Here is a 27,399-nt window from a genome sequence, read left to right as displayed (position 1 = left end):
CATAGCACCATCACATGACACACTTCCCTCTCTTCTGGTCAATTGTGGGACTCTGATTAAATGGCCCAGGTTTGCACAGCTATGAAAAATAGAAATTGCTTAAAAAATTTGTAGTTTATTCCTATGCAGATACAAACATAATAGTCGCGTGAAAATCCCTTAAAAGAGAATCTTTCTTTGGTGGGGGAAGTCTCCGGTAAGATATATGCCCTTCCTCTTTGACAGATACAATTACCTATAAGTGAGCAAAAGGTCAGAAGTGGAGTATATTGGAAGTGTACAGCTGGCTCTTAAAAAGGCAGAGCTGTAAAGCCCAATGCAGAAAGTTTAGTCTTTTGCCAGGGTTGAACCTATATGAACATTAAGTCACAAAATGAATACAGTATATCTAATACATAATCAATCATAACTGAAAAACCATGACATTCTTACTTGCATTAGTAAAGGCTTCATGGACATTGTGAATACCATTCACTTTAATCCTCATTACATACTGTTACAGTGCAGAGAATAACCGATGCGTTTGATAAAAAGTTGTGTGTCCCGTAAGAGCATATTAGATTATGTGTTGAGCTGCAACAATAAGGCCTAAAGAGTGTGTCCTAGACTTATGAGTACAATCTCTAAGGTAATGGTCTTTAAAAGTGCTATATCTCTTCAATACACCAGCTTTGAGGACTTATACTACCGAAAGGTTTTTGCAGAATGCTAGGGTTGCAGCAAGACCACGGATTTCATGTGCTCTACGGTAGGGCCTGGCAATGATTCCCTTGAGGATTTATAAGATCTAATGATTGTTCCCTTTAACCAAGAGGAAACTGTGCATTTTGATATTTTCTATTTGAAGTGACCTGTGCTCACAAACAAATTGGGGTATTTTAAGCTTAAGGTATGCTGATCTCTCTTTATTTACGAATTGCTCTCAAAGGATGGTAAAATAGCATCCACATCATTAGTTACCTCTTTGAGAGACAAGATCATGAAACAGTCAAATCCGAGATTGTTTTCTACCAGATTTTGGGTCTCCGCCACAAATACGGGAAAAAAAGATCGGGAAAATTCTTCCGAGTTTCTGGAATTTGACATGAGAGACCATGTAGTTCACTTACTCTCTTGGCTTAATCTAAGACAAGGAGAAAGACAGTCTTTAGGTTAAAGTCCCTGTCCAAGTCTTTATACATAGGTTTGTAGAGGGCTTTCTTTAAAGATCTAAGGACCTTTGTCACATCCAAGGAGGTGGTTTGAGTTATCGCGGAAGACAAGTCTACTCAACACTCCTAATGAGAGCTGAGTGTTCCCATAAAGAGGAGAGATCAAGCCTTTTCAGTTTGGAAGCCTGGATCAAGGCCAAGTGGTAACCTTTTACTGCAATGACAAAGTGATTTCTTGTTCCTTGGGAACACCATAATGTCAGCATTCAGGGGAATAGTTGAGTAATATACCCCCTATGACACCAATCACAGAAGATTTTCCACTTGGCCTGGTAGACTACTGCTGACAACTTTCGGAGATATCCGTAAAGTTATTTTGCAGTTGCTACCGAAAAGCCTTTCTTTCCGATAGTCTTCAGTCATAGAGTGACAGGCAATGCACTGCTTCATGGAACTTTCTTAAGTGTGGTTGACATAGTAGGTTGGCTATTCTGGAAGTTTTCTTGGCACTTCCGTGAGAAGTTCTAGCAGGTCTGGATACCACTCCGCTGTTGGCCACTTTGGAGCTACCAGCATTAGTCTGACCCCCTGAGATATTCGGACTCGGTTCAAAATCTGATGAATCAGACAGCTGCGAGAATGCGTAACTGTCCAGTCCATTCCAAAGGTGCTAAAAGGCATCTTCTATTACTGCAGCTTGGTCTGGGACTGGTGAGCAATACATTGAGAGAGAGAGTAGTTCAGGTGAGTGGCAAACATGTCCAGTAATGGGAACCCCACAAAATCAAAATACTTCTTCATTCGGAACCAACTGTCATCCCTGATCGACTCAAATAACTGGCAAAGACGTTCCTCTACCCAGGGATAAACCTCGCCGAGAGGGAGATTGAGTTGGTCAGTGTTCACCTGTGGACCTCTACTGCAAATTAGCAGATTAGGAGCGAGGCTGCGTCTCCTTGTTTGGAGATGTAGCTCACTACCGTGGAGTTGTCAATCAGTTGTTTCTCATCATCATCACAGAGTGACCTCTTAAGAGTCTTTGAGAAGTGGAGTAACGCTAGTTGTGTCACTTTCCTTTACAAGATATTGATGTGAAAGGAATTATGGGGGAGAAACTTGAAGGGGGCTTCCCCCTAACAGGTTCTTCTCTGTCAGTGACCAAAGAAGGCTTGTCACAATCTACTGGGGCACCAATAACGAGATTGCAGGATAACTGGACGTCTGTGACCACTAGCCCTTCAGAGCCCAATGTACCGAGCGAAGATGGATTATCCCAAAGGGTATGAGTTTCTCCAAAGAGGAGAGATAACCATTTGGTTTCTGTCAAGAGCAGACAGCGAGTGATTTTCCTTCCAGAAAGGTTTCTGCTATGTTCCTTAATCCCAGGATCCTGTTAGCAGATGGATAAGGTCTGGATCGGACTGAGTCTATCTCCATAACTAGGTACCTGATGAATTGTTGAGGAATGAGGCTGGACTTCTATAGGTTTAGTTGGACCCCTAACTCCTTGCAAAAGTCTAGGGAGAGATCCCTGTGCCTTATCAGTAGAGCTTGGGACTGCGCTAGGAAAAGCCAGATGTCTAGCTACCTCAAAAGCCTGATACCTATGCACGAGTCCAGGCTGAAACAAGGGCAAAAATTTTGGTAAAAACCTGAGGGGCTGTTAACAGGCCGAAGCACAACACCCTAAAATGAAAGGGTTAGAACAAACAACAGTAAAGACTGAATCCTCTTTTCTGACAGAAAAACCCAAAAAGGAACACTATCTTCATCCCAAAATATACTGAAGAATCCTCTGTGTTAGAGAAGTGACCAGGACTCTCATATGCTCTAAAAAATTGAGTAACCACACCTGATGTACGCGGACCTGCCTTAGTAATCAGTTTAAGATCAACCTGTCATCTAGGTATAAAAGCATTCTTACACCCAGAAGATGTAGCCTCTTGGAAATTGGAGTCATCACTCTTATGAAGACTTTAATCCATCCAAGTCCAAACCAGGCATCTGAATTCATATACCTTTATTCCATCAATAAACCCTCGGTGACATCTTAACTAATGAACTGCAATATGGAACTAAGTGTGTCAAGTCTATCATAAACATTCAATCTTTTCTAGAACTCCATGAAGGATTTAAAGTATTTTAAACCTGTTTAAAATCAATACATCTAATACTGGTCTGCAACACCCAATGCCTAGACTACCAACAGCAACCTGTTTTAAAACACCGGGGGAGGTATTGGAGACGACATCTATCACTTACTTGGCCAGAAACTTTGAAATTTCTAACTTCAAGTGGGATTAGGCAGGGTCTTTGAGGAAAATTGATAGAGGAAGAGGAAAAACAGAAAAAAAGGAGAGTGGAGCAAGGCAGAATCCAATAACCCCCTCTCAGCACTGGGAGAACCTACGACTCCAAAAGGATTTCCCTACCACCGATAAAAATGGGCTAACCTTCCTCCTACAAGGATACCCTGGTAGAAACCACTGTTGAATTCTCCTAGAATAACAAGGCATCCTGCTGGAACTACTACTGGGCCTCCTGTTAAGTCAAAACCAAGGTTAAGGAAGCCATAACATCATTATCATCCTCATGATGATGATGAGGATGATTATTATTATTATTATTGTTATTGTTATTATCAGCGAAGCTACAGCCATAGAAGGAAAAGCAAAATTCTATAAGCCCAAAGGCTCCAACAGGCTAAAATAGCAGAGAGGAAAGAAAATAAGGAAATAGTAAATGATATAAGAAGTAATGAACAATTAAAACAATATATCTCTAAAAACATTAAAATTAAAACAGATAAACTATAAAAGGACTTATGTCAGCCTGTTCAACATAAAAACATTTGCTGCAAGTTCAAACTTCTGAAGTTCTACTGATTCAACTACTCGATTAGGAAGAACATTCCTCAACTTGGTCACAGCTGGAATAAAACTTCAAGAGTACTGAGTAGTATTGAGCCTCATGATGGAGAAGGCCTGGCTATTAGAATTAACTGCCTGCCTAGCATTACGAACAGGATGGAACTGTCCGGGAAGATCTGAATGTAAAAGAATGTCAGAATTATAAAAAAATCTTATGCAACATGCATAATGAACTAACTGAACGACGGTGCCCGAAATTAATATCTATATTAGGAATAAGAAATCCAATAGACCATATGTTCCTGTCCAACAAAGTAAGATAAGAAAAAGCAGCTGAAGACCAGACGGGAGAACAATACTCAAAACAAGCTAGAATGAAAGAATTAAAACACTTCTTCAGAATAGATTGATCACTGAAAATCTGAAAAGACTTTCTCAATAAGCCAATTTTTTGTGCAATGAAAGACACAGACCTAATGTGTTTCTCAAAAGTAAATCTGCTGCCGAGAATCACACCTAAAGTTTTAAAAGTTATATAAAGTTAAAGAAACATTATCAATGCTGAGATCCGGATGTTGAGGAACCACCGTCCTTGACCTACTTACAATCATACTTTGATTTCTGTTAGGATTCAACTTCATACCCCCATAAATTGCACCATGCACTAATTTTAGCTAGATCTCTATTAAGAGATTCAGCAACCCCAGATCTACATTCAAGAGATGGAATTGATGCACAGAGAGTAGCATCATTTGCATATGCAAAAAGGTTGTTTTCTAGGACAAACCACATGCCGTGTGTATATAGTAGGAAAAGTAATGGGCCAAGAACTCTAGCCTGAGGAACACCACATATCACATTCCTATACAGTACTCACTTTGGTCACCACCAACACCTCTTTGCGATCTATTACTAAAATATTCAATACTGATGCTAAGAAATGACCCACCCACTCCTAACTGAGTTTTAAAACAAGGGCCTCATGATTAACAAGGTTAAAGGCAGCACTAAAATCAAGGCCAATCGTACAAACTTCCTGATGACAATTAAGTGATTTCTGTACACCATTGGAGATTGAAAAGTAAACATTGATATAGTGTAATAAATCTAATTACAAAATTTTGGTGGACTAAAAAAAAAAGAACTTCATTACAAGATTCTAGCCAGAGCTTCTCTCAATAGTATGTAAAAAAAATATTCTTTGATCTTATAAAACCAATGCATGTTCATTGACAAAAAAAATAAATGCAAGAAAAGGGTATAATTTTTATAATGAATGTTTCCATTCCAATAAATTTGGCTATCTTAAGTTCTAAATTCTTTATACCCATAACTTATTTCCCCTGTATTCCTTAGAGCACTATCATGTCTTCATTTCTAAAGTTAATTAACTGAGGCCTTGCTCTTCGTGTACATCTCTGAACCTTGCACTGGCTCGTCTGGACAAGAGAGGAATGACAATTCTACATACAAATCTTTTAAAATTTACTAATATTTGTCAATTCTCTTAGCCCATCTTTAAGCCCTAATGCATGCCTATGAATATGGAATGCTGTATGGATATAGTACAGTAATAAATCATACTTAATTACCTTGACCTTGCCGGCCGCCAACGGTGAAGTCTCCCCTTACTATCACTGCAAAATGTTTTCCTGTCACACCAGATGATGGTTTCCCAAAATTGTTCTTTCATCGGGAGGTGGTGAAGTGCAAAGCCAAGCCGCTGTTCTTTATGACTCTGCCAAAGAAAAGGTCTCATTGCGCTTTTTTCATATTTGAGACCAAATTCTTGCAACCGACGTCTTATGGTACACCTTGATAACTGCAGCTGAGTTGCAAGTTTTCCTATCGTTGATGATGTAATTGGCTGCTGGTAAACTGCATCAATTATTAGTTTGTCTTGCTCCTGAGTTGTGCAGCGGGGTCGCCCACTTCTTGGTTGATTCTTCAATCCTACTCCTTTTGTGTATCTTTTCAGCCAGCAATTTACGGTGCTTCTCGAAAGGTTTAGAAGTTCGGCTATTCTGATTTTCTTAATGTTAGCTCGATACAATTCTACTATCGCCCTCCTTGTAGATGCCGAAGATTCTAGTCTTGATTGGGCTGCTCCTGACTGATCCATATTTGACAGCTCACTGGTTTGGTGATCTATCCCTTCCTGTATTTTTGCTTTCTGACCACGCCCACATCTATACTCGTTGGAAACTGATAATTTGTTATGATGAATATCTTATTCAAGTGAGCCATAAAATTTACTAAAATTATTTCTATCATTATTATAGATGATGTAATAAAATAATTCTATAGCAGATTTCTTTTGCCATTTTGATTAAAAAATTTAGTGTTAATAATGATAAAATTAAAGATCAACTATTGTACTCTTTCAATGTAAACTAAAAAATTAACTACAATACATCAGAATAAAGATTAAAAATGCTGCATCATAGAAATTTTTCAAAAGATTAGAACAAATAAAATCTACTATCTGTTTCCTTTAATAAAAACATGTCAAGCTAAAATCAAGAAATATATAGGTTGAATGCTGGGGTTGTAAATTAGCAACTTCACTATCAAATACAAAATAATGTTCTTTCAACTTTGTCCTGCAATTTACAGTTGTACACAGGAATTCTTGGCAAACCTCCCTCTGAGACAGTACACCCTGTTACACTGTTACTGCATGGCAAGTTCCTCTGCCATCTCACCCTATACTATCTGTTTGGTTACTTGCACAGCAGTAAGGCTGTGAGAGAGTGCATTTCCTCAGAGTGAGGTGTACCCAAAATTCCTATGTCCAACTGTACTGTCCATACCAAATCGATTTCAAGGGTTAAACTTAGAAGTTACATATAAACGAATATGATTAATATAATGTTTTGCATGAAAAAGGATCTTGGAAACTATTATCATTTTTATAATTGCTAAGCTATTAGTTGGAAAAGCAGGATGCTAAAAGCCCAGGGGCCCCAACAGGGAAGATAGCTCAGTGAGGAAAGGAAGAAAGGAAAAAAGGAAAAATAAAATATTTTAAAAATAGCAATAACATTAAAATAAAGATATTTACATTCATTAAAATGTCTGTTCTTTTCTGGTTCATCCTCAACCTCTCCTCCCACACATTCAACTTGTAACTTCTTGGTATCCGAGCTAAAGGGCTGATAAGGAGCACTCCTCTTCTCTCCTCGTTTATCTCTTTCATATACTAGCTTCAGGTCAGGAGCCTTTTCCTGAAGTTCTGCTGTAATGGCACTTAACTCTCTCCAAGGCTTAATGGATTCCTGTCTCATTCCAAACGGTTCATCTTTCACATGCTCAGTACACTTCACCATATCTTCGCCATTATCTACAAGAAAAATGAATAATTTAGAATATAATTCCTATTTTTCCTAGCTATAAAAACCTGGAGCTCTTTACGTATTAGTATTTATTTTGACGAAGCTAAAACTAGCCGTTAAAGCTTTTGGAAGATGTAACTACCCTCCACTACAGTAGTTAGTACAGTAAGGAGGAGTAGCAGGGTAGGCTAGCCACCCTGCTCACACCAGCACTAGCGACTGACCGTCACTTTGAAATTGCGGCAGGATTGATTGATTGATTTGAAGTTTTCTTGCATGCTGACACCAAAGGTCATAGATGTCGATATCGTTTATTGTAAGTAAAGAATTAAAGGAATATTCAATTTAAACCATAAAAGCAAATATGTCATCATAAAAGTTAAATAACTTTCAGAAGACCTGCTTCTGGAATAAATCTAAAAATGCCGCTAGCATTGTACGACACAAAGTCCAAGAATTTTGGCAAGGATGAACCTGCTATCCTCACCTCGGGCCTCAAACAGATATCCATTTCTTTCCATGCTATAAGTGGAGCATTCAGTCAACAAATGCCTCTGTCAAGGTATCAAACAGTCATCGCAATATGGTTGGCGTTAGCAGATGCTTATGTGTCATCCGAGTGTGACCAATGCGCAGATGACAATAGTCTCCCACTTTCAGGAGCATCACATTATACCTCCAAGGGATATAGCATTTGTTATTTCTCTCATCTTATTTTCAATTAAACTATCCCAATGCTGTTGCTAATACAGTGAACCCTCGTTTATCGCGGTAGATAGGTTCCAGACCCGGCCGCGATAGGTGAAAATCCGTGAAGTAGTGACACTATATTTACCTATTTATTTAACATGTATATTCAGACTTTTAAAACCTTCCCTTGTACGTAGTAATGTTAACAAACTACCCTTTAATGTACAAAACACTTAATGCATGTACTACAGTACCCTAAACTAAAACAGGCACAAATATTAAAGGCGATTTTATATCATGCGTTTCCTAAACACGCCAAAAAGCACGATAAAAAATGGCAACCAATGTTTTGTTTACGTTTATCTCTGATCATAATGAAGAAACAAACGCATTTACACATCTGTGTATAGGTTAGTTTTTGCATCGATTATATTGATTATTCAGTACAGTATGTTGATTTTGTTATTACCATTGTTTTACTTAATTTTTCTTAGGACTTCCAAATGAAATGTTTTTCTTTATGGCGCCGCCTGAAACGACGGCGTAATAAAGTACGCTCAGTAAACAAACGAAGGCATTTAACGCGCATGATGAAAGTGATAAATAATGATATTACAGTAAAAGCTTTTAGAAAATGTTATTACAAATATAATTTACCGTATCTATATAAAATCATACATACGTAGCAGAGCAGGAAAACAATTTACGAGAGAGAGAGAGAGAGAGAGAGAGCCTTACCTTATTTTTTGTTTGGGTTCCCCCAGGTCCCTCAGTGTGAGGCACCTCGTATATCCACCAGAGAGTTGCTAATACATCTTCCGGTGTATTTTGCATCTTCCAGTCTTGGATGGTCTGGGATGCATCTTAGGTATTTATCGAGCTGATTTTTAAACGCATCTACGCTCACTCCTGATATGTTTCTTAGATGAGCTGGCAGCACATTAAATAGTCGCTGCATTCTCGATGCTGGTGCGTAGTGGATTAATGTCCTGTGCGCCTTTCTCAGTTTACCTGGAATGCTTTTTGGCACTATTAATCTACCTCGGCTTGCTCTTTCTGATACTTTAAGCTCCATGATGTTTTCAGCAATTCCTTCTATTTGCTTCCATGCTTGTATTATCATGTAGCGTTCTCTTCTCCTTTCTAGACTGTATAGTTTTAAAAATTGCAGTCTTTCCCAGTAATCAAGGTCCTTAACTTCTTCTATTCTAGCAGTATAGGACCTTTGTACACTCTCTATTTGCGCAATATCCTTTTGGTAGTGTGGGTACCATATCACATTGCAGTACTCGAGTGTACTACGTACATAAGTTTTGTAAAGCATAATCATGTGTTCAGCTTTTCTTGTTTTAAAGTGTCTGAATAACATTCCCATTTTTGCTTTACATTTAGCCAACAGTGTTGCTATTTGGTCGTTGCATAACATATTCCTATTTAAAATTACACCAAGGTCTTTAATTGCTTCCTTGTTTGTGATTGTCTCATTATTAGGTCCCTTGTATGCATACACCATTCCTTCTCTGTTTCCATAATTTATTGATTCGAATTTATCGGAGTTAAATACCATCCTATTTATCTCCGCCCATTCATATATTTTGTTTAGATCTCTTTGTAGTGAGTTCCTATCTTCATCACAAGTAATTTCTCTACTTATTCTTGTGTCATCGGCGAAACTTCTCACTACGGAGTTTTCAACATCACAGTCTATGTCTGAGATCATAATAACAAATAGCAGTGCAGCTAATACCGTACCTTGGGGCACACCAGATATTACCTGGGCTTCATCTGATTTCTCGTCATTTGCAACCACTATCTGTTTTCTGTTTTGCAGGAATTCTTTTACCCATTTTCCTATCTTTCCCACAATATTATGCTTTCTCATTTTTTTCTCCAATATGTTATGGTCTACCTTGTCAAAGGCTTTTGCAAAATCTAAATAGATCACATCTGTGTCTTTTTCATTTATCATATTATTGTATATGTTTTCATAGTGAGCTATCAGTTGGGTCTGTGTACTTTTTCCAGGTACGAAACCGTGTTGACCCATATTAAACAAATTATTTTTGACCAAATGGTTCATTATTTTCTTTTTTATTACCCTCTCATACACTTTCATAATATGTGATGTTAGACTAACAGGTCTATAATTGCTTGCCTCTAGTCTTGATCCACTTTTGAAGATAGGGGTTATATAAGCTAATTTATGTTTAACATATATCTCGCTCATATCTACACTCTGTCTTAGCAGTATTGCAAGTGGCTTCGCGATAGTGTTTGCAGTTTTTTTAACAAAATCGCTGGATCTGGTCCGGCTGCCGATCCATTTTTAATTTCGTTTATAGCCGTGACAATATCTGCTTCATTAATATCTATATCCGTTAGATATTCAACATTTTCTTCTCTCATTTCTGTTTCATTATTCTCATTCGCAATTCTTGGCGTGAACTCACTCTTATATTTTTCTGCTAATATGTTGCATATTTCCTTTTTTTCATTCGTTAGCCGTCCTTCAATTCTTAGAGGGCCTATTTCTATTCTCCTTTTATTCATCTTTTTTGCATAGGAGTAAAGTACTTTGGGGTTTCTTTTTATATTTTGAAGTGTCCTTTCTTCTAAGTCCCTTTTTTCATTTTCTTTCGACTGTATAATCTTTTGTTCTGCATTTTCTATCTTACATTTTATTTCCCTCATTTTCCACACATTTTTTTCTTTTGCAAGATTTTTCTTCCACTTTTTAATTTTCTGAAATAAGATCCTTCTGTCTCTTGGTAGGCACGTCTTTTGTTTATTGTTTTTTTTCGGTACATATTTTTCAACAATTTTCTCCAGTATTTTGTACAGTATATCCGTATTTACCTGTATATTATCACTTATAAATACATTTTTCCATTCTTTATTCAGTTCTTCATTTATTTCTGACCATTTTATATTCTTACTGTAAAAGTTATATTTTCCATATCCTTCCCAAAGTTTTGTGCTTTTATTAATTCTGTGATCACTTGCTTTGGAATGAACTATCAATTCTATGACATTGTGGTCTGAAATTCCCGTGTTATACACTATTATTTCTTTAACATAATTCACCTCATTCACAAATACTAGATCTAGGACATTTTCCTTTCTTGTTGGAATGTGGTTTATTTGTTGCATATTATGTTCTAATAGCATATCTTGAAGTTTTTCAAATTGCCTCTTATCTTCTGCGCTACTATTACTATCTTTTTTATATGTATACATACAACCACTTTCTTCTATCCGTTCTTTCCAATCCACGAAAGGAAAGTTAAAATCTCCGGATAGGAGTATATTCCAGTCTTTATGGTTTCTACATATATCATCTATTTTTTCTATTATTATGTCAAACTCCTTAGTGTTTGGGGGTCTGTAAACTACAATATTCATTAGTTTTTCAAATTCAAATTCTACCGCAATCAATTCACATTCTGTGTTGCTGTATTTTTCACATACTTTTCCTTGATTTATGTCTCTTCCATATATTGCGGTTCCCCCTTGATTCCTATTTTTTTCTGTCTGATCTATAAGTTTGGAAACCCTTTATCTGGTCATCACTGCCAGTCTCTTGGGAATACCATGTTTCACTTATATTTAATATATCTATTTTTTCAATTTGGGTTAGTTCTTCTAAGAACTCTATTTTCCTTTTAGAGTTACTCGTGACTAAACCCTGTGCATTCATTACTATTATGGTTTGTGTTTCATCCCCATTATTTAATATTGGTAATAATATGGATTCTCCCATGCTTCCTTCCTGTTCTGATATGATGTTCTTTTCTTCATTTCCCGGAATTCTGCCATTAAAAAATCCAACTTTTCTATTATATTTGCTCTTTCGCCTTCATATTTATTTGTGTGTGTATACCTGCAACTGTCCCCATATCTGCACCAACCCCTGGCATTATAGATGCATTCTTTGTAGTTGGGCTCTAAATGTGCAGGTTTGGTTTGAAAGGCCTCATATCTTGGGGCTCTTGGTTCAAAGTGCGGTATATACACGGCCTGCTTTTTTGTTTCTTTTTTTGTTTCTTTTTTGCTTTCATTTTTCTTTTCAGTTTGCTGAGTTTTCTTACTTTCATTCATGGTTGCAGGATGCATATATCGACATTTTTTGTTGTAAATGCATCCTTTTCCTTCTTTTAGGTTTTTGCATATTTTTGGATGGAGATCTCTGCATTCGTCTCCATATCCGTCTAAATACGCACATTTACCATATATTTCATAATTATGGCATATCTTTGGATGCTTGTAGTAGCATCTTTCGCCAAATCTGCAATTCCCTCTTTTCAGCATATTGCAGACTATATCCTTCTTTTCTATTTTTTTCTTGTTCTTGCTCTTCCCTAAAATTATGTAGGTCCGGGTAGAGTCTCTTGGGTCTATTATTTGTTTCCATCTGGTAATTTATTTCTTCATAAGTATGTTGTTGGATGGCATCATAGGTTATATCAATGATTTCTTCTGCATCCTTACACATATCCTGTTCATTGTTCTCTTCTTCTTTTTCTTCTTCTTCTTCTTCTGTTTCTTCTTCTTCCTCTTCTTTATCTTCAACTATTTGCAGATTTAGTCTCGACTTAATTATATTTTCTATCCAGACTAAGCATGTTGAGCAGAATACCTTTGTGTCTTTATTTTTTATTTTTTGCTGTATTTCAGCACATGTGGGGTGTGTTGGGACATGACAGGCATCACATTTTCTAATCAATTGTTGAGGATTATTAATGGAATACCATATCTTACATGTATTACACCATTTTGGCATTCTTTTTCCCATTGCATCAATCAGCATATTCACCATATTGGACTTCTTATTGTTCTTTGATGGAATGTGTTGATTGATGTAGACTTTCTTTATAAGTCTCTTTAACACTTGGATTTTCTTTGGAATTTCTTCTATTATTTTGCTGATGTTTTCTGCAGATTTGCTCCAGTTTATTGGATCATATTGTTTCAATATGTCTGCGAATATTTTTCCGTCACATTGGTTGACGTTACTAGTGACCTCTGTTATCAGACGGTCGAGCTCCTGTTTCGCCAACTCATGGAATTTATTTTTGCTGAGTCCAGCGATGTCTCTCCAAGCCTTGCCCGTGTTGTACATAGCCATCTTGATTAGATTTTTAGTAATTCACAAGATAACTATTCTATGCCGACGTTTTATCCCACTTCTCCGACCTCAAACTAATCACTGACTATTCACGAAAACTTGTAGCTATATTGCACTCGATAGCCTTTTGAGAGAGAGAGAGAGAGAGAGAGAGAGAGAGAGAGAGAGAGAGAGAGAGAGAGAGAGAGAGAGAGAGAGAGAGTTGTTTTACGTACGTAAATGTAAATTCTAAAAAAAAAAAAAAATAGCCCCATTTCATATAAAATAGGTTATTACAAATATTTTACTTTATCATATTACAGTAGTCTGTATAATACTGTAAAGTTCAGTACAGTATGTTGTTGTTATAGTCGTGGCGATGAAATTCTCACGAAACAAAAACACGGCATTCAATTACAACAGCTGATTCATTCTCTCTCTCTCTCTCTCTCTCTCTCTCTCTCTCTCTCTCTCTCTCTCTCTCTCTCTCTCTCTCTCTCTCTCTCTCTCTTTCGTGTTATACAATACTTACATATAGATGAAGAAACTAAAATTAGTTTTCTTAGTGTCAATTAAATACGAAATGAAAAAATTATGCCGAGTTTACATCCATTTCAATCGTTGCTAAAAATACGGCATCCGATTTCATCAGCAAACCACTACTTTTTGGGAAACCTCATTTTATTCTAGAAAATTGCTACTCTTTAAATAGTTAATTGCACATTAAGAAAGCATGTACTTTTGTTTTTAAATTTCGGGTGTGTTTTAAAAATCGAGTATTGTTGACTTCTTTTTGTTTTACTTTTGGCTGTGATTAGATCAGGTGACATCTAGCTGCCGCTCTTGAGAGTGTACGAATACACTAACAAAGTATCGTTTATACCATTTCTTAACTTATTCAAACCGTCTACAGTTGATATTACATAAGCACCTATCAAATGTTTTGTTTATTACATTTAAACCCCCCCCTCTCTCTCTCTCTCTCTCTCTCTCTCTACCTCTCTCTCTCTCTCTCTCTACCTCTCTCTCTCTCTCTCTCTCTCTCTACCTCTCTCTCTCTCTACCTCTCTCTCTCTCTACCTCTCTCTCTCTCTACCTCTCTCTCTCTCTACCTCTCTCTCTCTCTACCTCTCTCTCTCTACCTCTCTCTCTCTACCTCTCTCTCTCTCTCTAACAAATGATATCTTTGTTGCTCCTCAAAGTTTCATTTATATTGAAAATCAATCATGATTCTATTTTCCTTACTTTCTCCAATCTCGCACCATCGGTCACATCGCGGTATTTTCGAAGTTTCCGGAAAATCCGCGATATATGTATATACATGGGTTATGAAAAAAATCCGCGAAGTGGTGAATCCGCGATGGTCGAACCGCGAAGTAGCGAGGGCTCACTGTAATTAAAAATAAAGTTTCTGATTGTAAGTAAAAATTCATTACAGGGAATGGGATACCTTCTCGGTACCAACTTAGTGGCACCATTCTTTGCCAATGAATCTGCCTCCTCATTTCCAGACACCTACGTGCGCCGGAACCCAGCAAAACCGAACTGTTATACCTTTCAGGCCAATAATTAAAACCACTAAAGTCTTTATAACTAAAGGGTTACTAGAATAAAAAAAATTCTAAAGCAAAGCTTGTAAGGCACTTCTTGCATCACTAATAATGGTAAAATTGCCCTACTTTTTTAATGCTAATTTTTCAATGGTGGTTAGTATACCATATGGTTCGGCAGTAAATATGGAAGATATTAGAGGAAGTGCACCTCTACAATTAAAAGAACTGCTATATACTACAAATCCAATGTCAAGCACCAGATCTGGAGCCATCAGTATATATAAAAGCTGAGTTCCTTTGTTCTTTGGCATGTTCCATAAAAAAAAAAAAAAAAAAAAATATTTACAAAATCATATCTCTGGTAACTTCCATGGAGAGGTGGGTGATATCCTAAATGAAGTCCTATTTTTTGCTATATCAAGACTATTAATTGTTTTACCTGTAAACCATAAGGTTGAGAAGATTTTGCGTGCAATCCAAAATATCCACAATGCTTTACAAAGTTTGCAGTGACAGCCTAAACAGGTCTGGGTACCATTCGGAACACGGTCCATAGGTCATGTGTTGCAATGTGTAATTTAAATTGCCTTTATCCTTAGCAAAGACAATAAAATCATACCTTAGTCCTCCTCAAATGTATTCCTTAACTCTTATCATATTTTGTTGGCATAGCCTAATAAATTTAAGTTAATAATTCATTTGCTATCATTGAGGATTACACAATGATGATAGTGAAAGGTAACAGGAATAATTGGCAAGATGGCATTGAACACGCACAGTAACGACCTAATGGGTTAAAAGAAATAATGCAATCGTCTGCGTTTAAGACAATAGCTGGGTTAACAACCAACTGAGACATACCATAAACTGCTGTAAATACTTTAAGGTATTAAGAATGAAAAATGAAATTAAAACGCAAGATCACAAAACAAATACGAAGCTAACAAAGAACTGAAAAAAATCTGATTCCTGTTGTTTGTATTGTACTTATTCGGTACTTGTTTTCCTCCTGGCTGGTGGGTACTAGTATAAGAGTTCCACAAAGGATGATTCATAGCAGCGAGGGGATATTTTCTATTAATTTAAAATTCTATTTTGAAATAGTAAAGTTGATAACTGAATCAATAGCATTTTATTTTTTGAAATTAAAATGCATGGAAATAGCTTAATTTTTCTCTCAGATCCACTAATAATAATGGTTGGTGCAAGCATAAAAGCAATTTTTTATGTATCATGGCCATGTTTTCCTTGTCAGTGAATATCAAATTTGCAATGAAATCCCCCCAAATTTCAGTTGTTTATCATCTTGCTTCAAGAACCTGTGATAGACCTGTATGTTTCTGCTGATGGCTATAGTGTCTTTGAACTCAGCAAGTGGCTTGAAAGCCTTTTCTAGTGATGGAGAGATGATTGTGTACTTTTCATTATTCATTAGTTCAAGGGCTTACCTTCTAAAAACTGATCTACAGTATATTGTTAAATAACATATAGTTTCAGGTATTAAAACCAGAGATATATGCAAAAGTAATATGCCCTCATTTTATATAATTTCCAACTTAATGACAACCTCAAATATTAAATCACCATCATCGTCTACGCCCATTGATGCAAAGGTAGCAAGCTAACTCCCTAACCCCCACTAACTAGTGAGATGGGTAGTTAACCCTCGCTAAAATTTTAACAGCTCATTCTTCCAGTTCCACCAAAAGTAATACCGGTACCCCTAATAAATAACGAAGGTTTGTAATCCAGTTATGAAACAAGTACATATTTTAAAATTTCAGAATTTTATAAAATGATAGCAGTTTGTATGTACTTTGTTGTTTATGGTTTCATTATACAGAACATATACGTCTCTTTATACAGGATTTTCTGAAATTATTAATAACGTAGGATAGGGTATTACTGCTTTCTATATGTATAAATACAATGTATATAACATTATTAATACAGTACTTACAATCATAAAATTCTTCTGATACTTCAAAATCCTCTTTAATCTCTCTTTTTAATACATCTGACTGCTGTTCTTCTGTGCTTGAATAAAGCACCCTCAAAGTACTTTGTTGCATCCTTCCTTCACAAAGTGGTTCATTTATTTCTTCTTTCACACAACAAGACTCCTTTCTCCCATTTTGATCATGTCCACTCTGAAATTCTTCCTCAGAATCTGCTGGAAAAAAAAGAAAACAGATAACAGAGTTTGTATTTAACAATTAAATACATTATGATACAAACGCTTTACTTCAATCTATTCCAGTCTTATTTTCAATTCAACTCCACAGTTGATACTTTTAAGAGTATCCAACATATGATTTGTTATCTCTATTTTGAATTAATCTACTTTATAAAATTGATAAGTCATATATTAAGCAACCAAAATTTGATGGAAAATATTCTCATTTCTAGTATTTAAATTACCTGCACATTTTGTTTTAGCACCTAATACAAACCATTTAGCTCTTTACAGTGGATATCATTTTGGCAAATGCTGAAAACTAACGAAAAGGGAGGAAGTCAATAGCTCCACCAACTGTAAGGGCAAGCAGAGGTCATGATATCTCCTGCTAGGAAGGGCATCAATCTCACCCATCCTACCAGGGGAGGATACCACAGAATGAGAGGATAATAAGAAGACCTAAGGGTACGATCCCCGGACGGACCAAATCCCCTGCCCTAAGCGACTCATCACGCTTCTTTGCTCCCCCCATTGACTTTACATTCAGTAACTTTGACCACTGGTTATCACTGAGGTTAACCTCTAAGGATGTACCTGGAGTCATGCTTTCAAAATTGATTTGCCGGTACATACTGTAGTGCGAGGCTCCAACCTACACTCAACCCCTAAAGTGTTCACGAAGATCTTCACTTTAGTTGCATCCAGGGTCAATGCCAAGGCAGGCAGCCTTCCTTGTCCCATAGACAAGTGGTTAAATTCTAGCTGATGGCAGGACAAGTATGTATAAAGAGCTCAAGGTTTGTATACAGTCAGACTTCGTTAAAAGCTTGGGTAGCATCACCCAAGTCTTTTAATGTCACAACAATTTATTCAACTTAAACTTCAGTAGATTATTCCTGAAACAACCATGAACATAATTACCAGACCCCATAATAAATATAATACAAACTGTTAGATCCTCAAAGTAAATCTAATTAAACCAAATAGATACAAATGGAATAAACAAAAGGAGATACAAAAGAAAGAGAATTACTTGATAAGTTGCTTTGACTTTCCCTCCATCAGGTAAGTAAACAAAGTATGAAAAGATCACCAGACAAACGGTTCAGAGTGAGGTATGAAAGAGTAAAAGGACAAAACAATATAATAACATTCTTCCCCTCTAGATATAAAATTGGTTACATCACTTCATAAGTAATCAATCCCACCCATATCGGTTCGGAGCCCTTGACACCCAGGTTGATCTACGTACTGGAGGTGATGCAGCCTCTGTTCTAATTTCAGCTTCTGGGTGAAGTCCCATACCTTCCGGAAACTCTTGATGGGTTGTCGTGGGTGACACTGGAGATTGAGATGGTATGGCCTCTGGTGACAATGAAACAGAAGGTTGTTCTTGATTTTCAGAAACAGAATTATCCCGGCAGGAAGGGGGTTCTCTGCGGAGATGAAGCTGAAAAGTTAAATTATAAACAATCATTATTTCACTTCATTAATGAAGAAACCATTCGGACTGCAACCTAACCCACGAACGGGAGAGGTGCTCCCTCTGCAGAGTACACTACCGGCCGCCCATGAAAAGTGAGCGGCGATGACCTTGAGAAAAAACAAGATCGAAATTAAGCACTGAGAAGGCCGCACTCCCTTCCCCCAGCAGACTCCATGTAGAGGGGAAGGCGACGATAACAGCTGAATGGAAGAGTATCCAAACAATGGCAATTCCCCTGCGGCGGCGGCCGAGGCACACAAAAGGCTATTTGCCAATGGGATGAACAATGTCCAAGGGGGAAAGGTCGGGAGGGAAAGTTCTCCGCCCTTGAGAACCTGCCGTACTGCGCTATCACACAAACAGCAACATACGCTTCAAGGAAAGCTACAACATATTTATAAAAACATTAAAAATGTTTCCATATACAGTATATATAGAAGAGAAAAAAAAGTTAAAAAGAGAAACATTAATGGCAGTCCAAAATAGGCAAGGAGGTAAAGCGACAACAACCGCTCACCCTCCAAGCCAAAAGTAAACTGAAGCACTGTCACAGGTGCGTGAGTGAAGGGGCTAACTAGCTACCCACTACCCTCTGCTAACTAGCAGGATGGGTAGTTAACCCTCGCTAAGTTTTAATGGCTCGTCCTTTCAATTTCACCGTAATACCTCTAATAAATAGCATATGTTTGAATGCTAGTTATGGAACAAATATTTTTCTTTTTTTATAAAATTTTATTTTGTGTCACCCTTTATGTACGTTGAACTTTTCCTAGACCCATATTTGATTTTCATTATCACTTGTATTATTTAAAATCTTACCCGAGATTCAATCTATTCATTATCTTTATTACTGAGGTAACTCAGAAATGTAGTGCAGCTGGAGTGGGGGCAGCATAGAGAACAATAAGACTGTGCTACGTCCGGCTGCAGTCAGTAACCCACTACATAATGTATTTTCATTTCCAGATATACCAGGTCTTATGATGGTTATAGAGAGGACTTCTTGCAATTTATCACGATCCCCAAGATCGTGGCAAAACTCAAGGAGTTTGTCTCAATGAAGGAGAAGGATCTCCATCCAATCTGTGAGAGTCAGCCAGTCATCTAAATAACGAGGTAAACGAATGCCATTCTTGTGTGCCCAGGTCGACACTAGGAAGACCTGAGGTGCTGTGGGCAGGCCGACATATGGCACCTTGAATTGGTATATCTTCTTGTCTAGAATGAATCTTAGGTACTTACTTGACAAAGGATGAATAGAAATCTAGAAGTATGCATCCTTCAAATCCAGTTTTATCATAAAGTCCTTTGGTCTGACAGCCTGTCTTACAGTTTGAGACATCTCCATCTCGAATGGGGTTTGTTGTACAAACTAGTTCAATGACGAGAGGTCTATGACTGGACTCCAGCCTCTTCGTCAAGAAAGAGTCGAATGTAGAAGGTTGGAGACTCATCTAGGACCTCCTGGAGAGCGTCCTCCTCTAGCATGGTCTGGACTTCATCCTGAAGGGCCTGCTCCTTCGCGTAGGCTCGACCTCACTGGATGTCTGGTTAGAGGATCTAAGAGAGAGTGATCGAGACGAGGTATCCAACTCAGAGGCTGGATATCAACCAAGGTTCGGTTCTGCGAGACATCCACCTCTGCTATCTGCTCTGTAGGTATCCTTCCACTACTGAACTGGTCTGAGGAATGGCCCCCTAGCATAGTCTGCCATGCCTTTTACCTTCGCCTCCTCTACCTCTTCAACCTAGAACCCGAAAGGGCTGTCTGGGCGCTGCTTTATAGATGCAGCCTGCTTCAGAGCATGAGACTCCTTCTTGTGTCCCTGGCAAATTGCCGGTGATGATCTTTGTGGCAGTGATACAGCAGAGTATGGACAAGAAGTCAGTGCCCAATGGAGAAGGGAGTCGTGACTCACCTTTCTCAATCTCTATGCAACTGCCTCGATGTCCTACACGTTGAAGAGAGAGAGGGACTGTCCATTTAGGACTTGCGAAGTTTCATAGCTTCTCTCCATGGTACATGTTTCAGGAATTTTGAGATTGTGCGCAGACATTCATCAGGCGGAGGTGCTTATCCACCTATTTTGCTAGTGCTTAGGTAGTAGGTAGTAGGTTAGCCAAGGCACCAGCCACCCGTTAAGATACTACCACTAATGTGATGGGGTCTTTCGACTGGCCAGAAAGTACTACATTGGGTCCTTCTCTTTGGTTACTGTTCATTTTCCCTTTGCCTACACATACACCAAATAGTCTAGCCTATTCTTTACATATTCTCCTCTATCGTCATACACCTGACAACACTGAGATTACTAAACAATTCATCTTCACCCAAGGGGTTACTGCACTGTAATTGTTCAGAGGCCACTTTCCTTTTGTTAAGGGTAGAAGAGATACTTAAGCTATGGTAAGCAGCTCTTCTAGGAGAAGGACACTCCAAAATCAAACCATTGTTCTCTAGTCTTGGGTAGTGCCATAGCCTTTGTACCATGGTCTTCCAATGTCTTGGGTTTGAGTTTTCTTGCTTGAGGGTACACTCGGGCACACTATTGTATCTAATTTCTCTTCTTGTTTTTTTAAAGTTTATATAGGATATATTTGTTTTAATGCGGTTACTCTTAAAATATTTTATTTTTCCTTTTTTCCTTTCCTAACTGGGCTATTTTCCCCATTGGACACCACCAGGCTTATGGAATCCTGCTTTTCCAACTAGGGTTGTAGCTTAGCAAGTAATAATAATAATAATAATGGGTGTGCAACATGGCAAGACTAGGGTCTGTGTTTACACGCACTGACGTGCAATAATAAAAAGCACTTGTGCTCTTCATAACTCCCACAGGGGGTTGGCATGTAGCCTTATGGTCTTCTACAAGAGGAGGTATTCGCTCACGAAGAAAAGAACAAGGCTGAGCTGAACCTGGTATGCAAAAAGAACAGCAAGTTCTCCCTTATAAGAAGTCGAAACCCGAGGTGCAGCTCCCAAGGTAGCTGGCCTCACAAAACGGACGTTATGTAGTGTCCTATGAACACGACAGCGAGGGGAAGGTAGTGTAAAGAGCTGCCTAACTCCATCGTTAAGCTCCGAAAAGCTTTGCTCCGAAGAGCTAGAACAAGGCACAGATGAATCCAGCACAGGTTTGTGAAAGCCCCAGAGATTGGGGGGGGGAGAATAACTTGGGAGAGGGGCACCTCGATCACGAATGAGGCGGGTGCTCATCACTAGATGGAAGGTCTCAGTGCAATGAACTGTGCACCCTCAACATGCTGAGCAGGCGTAAGTTGGGGGAAAGCATCGTATGTTGCGAGCTGCGGAACATGCCCGAAGCCAGTTTCTGGGTACCCCTCAAAAGGATCCCCAGATGGGTAACCCCAAGGGATAATCATCATCTGCAACTGCTCTCGTTCGTCCACCAAAACAGAATGAACATAGGATGGATGAGCAGAAGCAAAGGTTACTGCAAGAAGAGACACGAGAAGCTCCTTTGGTGTATGACCTCCAGAGTCTCTATGGAGAAGACCATAGTCGACCCCTGGGGAGGCAGGCGAATGACTCCTGCTGGGTCCCTAAAAGCAGAACCTCTAGCAGCTGTTCCATAGAAGGGGTACCCAAAAGCCCCACATTGACGCACACACAGCATCAGCAGCGAGAGATTCTCCTATGGCCGAGGGCAGCGCCGCTTTGCTAGGAGAAGTAACGGAGTCCTCAGAACTGAAAGGTTGTCCGAAGGTAAAAGAATCACCACTCTTGCTCGACTGTTCCTTGTAGGAGACAGACTGAGCAAAGTCGGTGTGACAAGAACGAGCCGACAGAGAAATACACCTGGGTTTCTTTGCCTTCAAGGATGAACCAGAAGGGGAAATGTCCCGCTTGGCCTTTTTTTTCCGCTGCCTACTAAACCTTTGCCACTGGAAGGATGCCCACTCCCTACAAACCTCACAAGACGACTCCTGCATACACAAAAAAGGACGTGAGGATCCGTTGCTACAGCTGACATAAAGGTGCTGCCAGGACAAACCCGCACAAGAAGCCTCACGTAGCAATTACTCTGGAAAAAAGAATAAAAATTCAAAGTTTTAGGGCCAGATTGTATATTTCATATGAAATGAAAAAGTTAACAGGAGAGAACAGCATGTTTGTTCTTCACCGAGTTAAAATAAAAAGTGACGTCTTTTCCCGGGTGTGTGTTAGCAGGTGGCTAGTCTACCACCCCACTAAATATCGGAGGGTGATTACATCTTGCAAAAAGTCTTTTGGCTAGTTTTCAGCGCTTAACGAAATAATATCCACTGTAAAGAACTCAAGGTTTGTATTTGTGCCAGAACATATATAAACTACAATAAACTAACCTCTTTTCTTTGTCTGCTCTGATGGCCTTCTATTATCGATGAGCATCCTATCCTTTACTTTCGGTTGCCTGTAAACAGTTTTCCGACAACTTTGTCTTTGGGTATTTTGCCATGAAAGGCATTTAAGATAGTCAGGTATGACAGAAGGAATGGCATTCCCCGATAACTTGGGTCTCTCTCCTCCACTATTTTCAAAAAATATTGGGGCAAAATGCTTCTCACAAATAACATCGGAGGGAACAAGATCTCTTCTACCAATAGCCCTTCTCCACTTGTCACGGAGGATATGGTCTTTGGGAAAGGGAAACATTGCCATTGTACTTTCAAAGGAGTTGGTTTTGCAGCCAGGTACACAGCATATCCACGACATCTGCAGGAAAGATAACTATCCATTATACATATACACAATATATTTAATATGGGGGATTGAAATATAAAAACAGTAAATAAAAACACTGAATCTATCAGCTGAAAAATAATTTTTGAAATACAAACATTCCCATATAATGAATCACAGTATAAGAATAACCATGCACAATAAACTTATAGCAATTTGAAACATTCTTTGGACCTTTAATACTTACTACAGTCTTTTTGGTAGCAGTAATAATGGTCAAAAATACATTACCCGAGATAGCCAGTTGGAAATAGATATGGTTCATGTAGGTGGCAAGAAGTTTGAAGTAACATAATTACTTATAATTTATATCGTTACTCAGAGGGTTTTTCCTGCACAGTGGTTCTCTTCGCTCACAAATAAACAATCTCATTGCTCCTCTATTCTGGTAAGCATTACATGGATGAACTGCAGACACAAATCATGTGGGTCATTATTCGGGGATAATTTTTACTTTCAGATGACCAACAATAGCTAAATACTGAACGGAGCATTTTCAACAATCAATCAGGCCTACACAAATACCTGTAGATGAATTTACACTAAATTTCAAAATATATTAAACCCCTCCCTAGGAGATGTCTTTTGACCATAGTCTTGAATTGAAGAAGCGAGAAAAAATGGCACTTGTAAAACAATATCTGGAAATGTGTTCAGATATATATTGAAGCTCTATTGGTAAAAGAAAAGATAGGTAGGGATTATATTGTACAACATACAAAAAATGACAGAAGTGAATGCAAACATGTGAATAGTAATCCACCATCAGTCACCCAAAAGTAAACAATGGACTTAGTGAAATGGTGTTCGCATTTTAATCGTTCAATATGACAAATCTGAAAGTAAGTTTATTTTCCTTAGCGATACAAACCTTTAGCATCAGAGCTTGTTGACGCTGGGTCTTGACTAGTGGAGGGAGAGGTGAGTGAACGGGATGCGATACCCCGCGTAAGGACTCTTCCCTGGTTGAGAACTCAGTCTGAACTGATGAATAAGTGGGCAAGGCAAGGCTTGACCTTACCTTGGATGGGGGTGATGGTGTACCTTACAACGGCATCATACTGGTGAACGTTGATGATGGTCTAGAGCTGGTTATCATGGCCGCTGCGTAGTCGGAGAGTGCTCACGAATAGTCACCTGTTGACAAGCTGCTGATGGGGACTGCCGATCGTTTAGTGGATCGGCGAGATGGCGAACGGTGAGCAGCAAGGAGGGTGCCATTTGCCTTCTGATCTTTCTGGGGAACGACAAGCAGAGGGTGACTAGAGTGGTTGAAGGCTGCTGAGCAATGAACCGCCGGTGAACGGCGAGCTGGCGGTGAACGGCGAACAGGCGGCGATCGGCGAATCGGCAATCTGTGAGCCAAAGATTGTGACTGACGAGCAGTTGGTCAGTTGGCAAAGGGTGATCTGCCATCGATCGGTGGGTTGACTCGACGATCAGCGAGTTGGCAATCGTAGAGCCGAATGTGAATGGCGAACCACTAAATAAGTCAGCAAACGGCTAACCATTGTCGAATAGCGAATGCCCGCATGTCGACAGGTCATGGAAGTATGAGTGACCGGTTGGTTGGAACTAGCTAGAGAGTCACGAACCCAGTTCATCGAAGAGCAGGTGGAGAGGAGAGCTGGTCTGACGAGGGCCGTAAGACTAGGGAACGACAAGACCAAGGAGAGTCTGAGGTTTGGCGATCAGCGCTCGGAGATCTGAGAGGACGCTCTGAGTACTGATGATTGACAAATGGATAGTAAGAGTAAGGTTCGATAATCGGAGAGCTTAGCTAACGATCGGTGATTAGAGATCGGTGAGCCCGCAATAGCCGACTATCGGGAATCAGAAATCGGCGAGGTAGTGATCATCAATCTGACGATTGGCTATCGGTGAACTGGGGATCAGCGATGGGCTAGACTGGAGGTCGACGATCGGAGAAAGACGAGCTAGCGACGGGCGAGACGAAGTCAACGATTGGAGAAAGACTAACTAGCGATCAGCGAGACTGGAGGTCAACGATCGGAGAAAGACGAGCGGGCAATCAGCGATCTAGCGATCGGCGAGCTAGCGATCAGCATGCTGACTATTGGCTATCGGTAAAAGACAAGCTAGCGATCGGTGGTTGGTGAGCTAGCGATTGGTGCGCTAATGATCAGCAATCGGCAAGAATGGAGGTCAATGATCAGAGAAAGACGAATTAGCGATCAGCGAGCTAGCGATCAGCAAGCTGATGATTAGTTATCAATTAAAGACGAGCTAGCAATCAGCAATTTAGTGATTGACTGTCGGCGACCTGGCAATTGGTGAGCTAGCGATTGGTGATCGGCAAGCTGGCAATCAGTGATTGGTGATCTAACGATCGGCAATCGTTGAGCTAGCGATCGGCAAGACTGGATGTCAACTATCAGAGAAAGACAAGCTCTGAGAAAGACGAGCTGCAGTAGGTCGGAACACCTGGTCAGCGAACAGCCGAACAATGATCTGGAGACCGGAAGAGCCCTTTGGAAGAGCAAACATCCTCAGGAAAGGCTGGCGAACAAGGCCTTAATGGTGCGTCATGAACCTGGGTTCGTTGACAAGCAAGAGAGTGGTGAGCTAGCAATCAGCCATTGGTGAGCTATCAATCGGCAGGAAATCGGTGAACTGACAATCGGCAAGCTGAAGATTGCTAGCAGCGAGCTGGTGATCAGAGATCAGCAAGACTGAGAAAGACTAGCTGCAATAGGGCGGAACAGCTGGTCAGCGAAGAGCCAAATGATTGTCTGGAGACGGGATGTGCCCTTTGGAACTGCAAACATCCCTGGGGGAGGCTCGCGAACAAGACCTTGATGGTGCGTCACAAACCCAGGTTCATTGACGAGCAGGCAAGTCCGAAGAACCAGGTGAAGGTCAGGACCAGTAGAATCAGGACAAGAAGAATCCTACAAAGAGGAGAGCTGTAATGATGATGCTGAAGAGCCAAAGAGACGTCGTTTTGCCAAAGGCAAAGGAGCACCTCTAAGGAGGAGGAGAACAGTGGGTTCAAAGACTACGGTGACGAACCCCCAAAAGGACAGGAGGATCAGCAAGCTGATCAGCAGCAGCAGGCCTCCGAAGCGGAGTCTCTGTAAGTGGCCTCTCTCGCAAACGAGAGAGGTGAATACTCGCAGGAGAGACTTACCTCAGACTTTGCTCCGCCCCCAACAGAAGTCGACTCAGTATGGGGAGAGCATATTCTTTGGGCAAGAAACAGCAACAGCAATCAGCGTCAATGCGATTAGATAATGATGATGAAGGGTAGTTCTCTCTTGGAAGGGAGGACAACCTAACAACTGAGGAGGAAAACTCTCCCTCCGAAGGGAAAATACAGTAGTCCAACCCCAGGAGGTGGACCTTAGGGCAGTGCTCTTTGCTTCCCATCAATAAGCCTTGTTCAAGTTGAAGATCTGCATCTAACACTGCTCGAGAAAACGTAACCAGAGCTAGTTCCTCGAAGACGGTGTCCTGATCAGGAGCTGCCACAGGTGCAGGAGGACAGGTAAATGATGGCGCAGTGACCGCAAATTCCCCAGGAACGACCGGCACTGCTCTTCTACGTCAGTTATCATAGTTGAACAAAGAACGGCCTTGCTAATCAAGGAAAAATAAAACAAATTATGTAACAAAAACTCCCTCGGGAGAAGCACCTAGTCCGCAGATGGGAAAGGTGTTCACCAAAAGAAGAGACAAATTATGGACTGTGCACTCCCTTCCAGCTGACATCGACGGAAGAAGGAGAGCGGTAACATTAAAACTAACAAAACAAGAATTACAATTAATTCAGCTAAGAAAATTAACTACTCGGGAGAACCCGTCGACCCTCCGACAGGAAGGGGGTTCCCGTGGAGTCAAAGCAGATAAGTTAAATTAGAAACAGTCATAATTTCACTTAATTGATGAAGAAAACCATTCAGAAGTACACCCTAACCAGTGAACAAGAATGGTGCTCCCACGCAGAGTATACTGCCGGCCGCCCACAAAAAACAAGTCAAGCTCTGAGAGGGCCGCAATCCCTTACCCCAGAAGATTCCATGTAGAAGGAAAGGCGCCGACAACAGCAGAACAGAGGAGTATCCAAACGATGACTATTCCCCTGCAGCGGCGGCAGAGTCACACGGAAGGCTATCTGCCAACAGGATGACCGATGTCCAAGGGGGAATAGTCAGGAGGAAGAATTTTCCATCCTTGATAACCTGCCGTAATACCCAGTCACATAAAACTGCAACATACACAATACGGAAAGCTACAACAATCGCATAAAAACATTATGAATGGTTT

At 39.7% G+C, this 27,399-nt stretch overlaps 1 protein-coding gene across 3 annotated transcripts in view; it reads right to left on the bottom strand.

Annotated features, from left to right (window-relative positions):
- LOC137632829 (uncharacterized) overlaps nt 1–27,399 on the bottom strand; it is a 48,453-nt gene that overhangs the window by 15,101 nt on the left and 5,953 nt on the right. For 2 of the 3 annotated variants that reach the window (XM_068364929.1, XM_068364927.1), the window contains exons 2-5: nt 22,716–23,085; nt 16,664–16,876; nt 7,086–7,364; nt 5,614–6,226 (exon numbers count right to left, since the gene is read on the bottom strand). In XM_068364929.1, coding sequence (XP_068221030.1) covers nt 5,614–6,226; nt 7,086–7,364; nt 16,664–16,876; nt 22,716–23,085 — 1,475 coding nt within the window. The remainder of the gene's footprint in view (nt 1–5,613; nt 6,227–7,085; nt 7,365–16,663; nt 16,877–22,715; nt 23,086–27,399) is intronic. The other variant, XM_068364928.1, reaches the window with a different exon arrangement.

The sequence above is a fragment of the Palaemon carinicauda genome, chromosome 42, assembly GCF_036898095.1.
Source record: "Palaemon carinicauda isolate YSFRI2023 chromosome 42, ASM3689809v2, whole genome shotgun sequence".
In the NCBI taxonomy this organism is placed as follows: Eukaryota; Metazoa; Arthropoda; class Malacostraca; order Decapoda; family Palaemonidae; genus Palaemon; species Palaemon carinicauda.
This window is presented reverse-complemented; position numbering and strand designations above follow the sequence as displayed.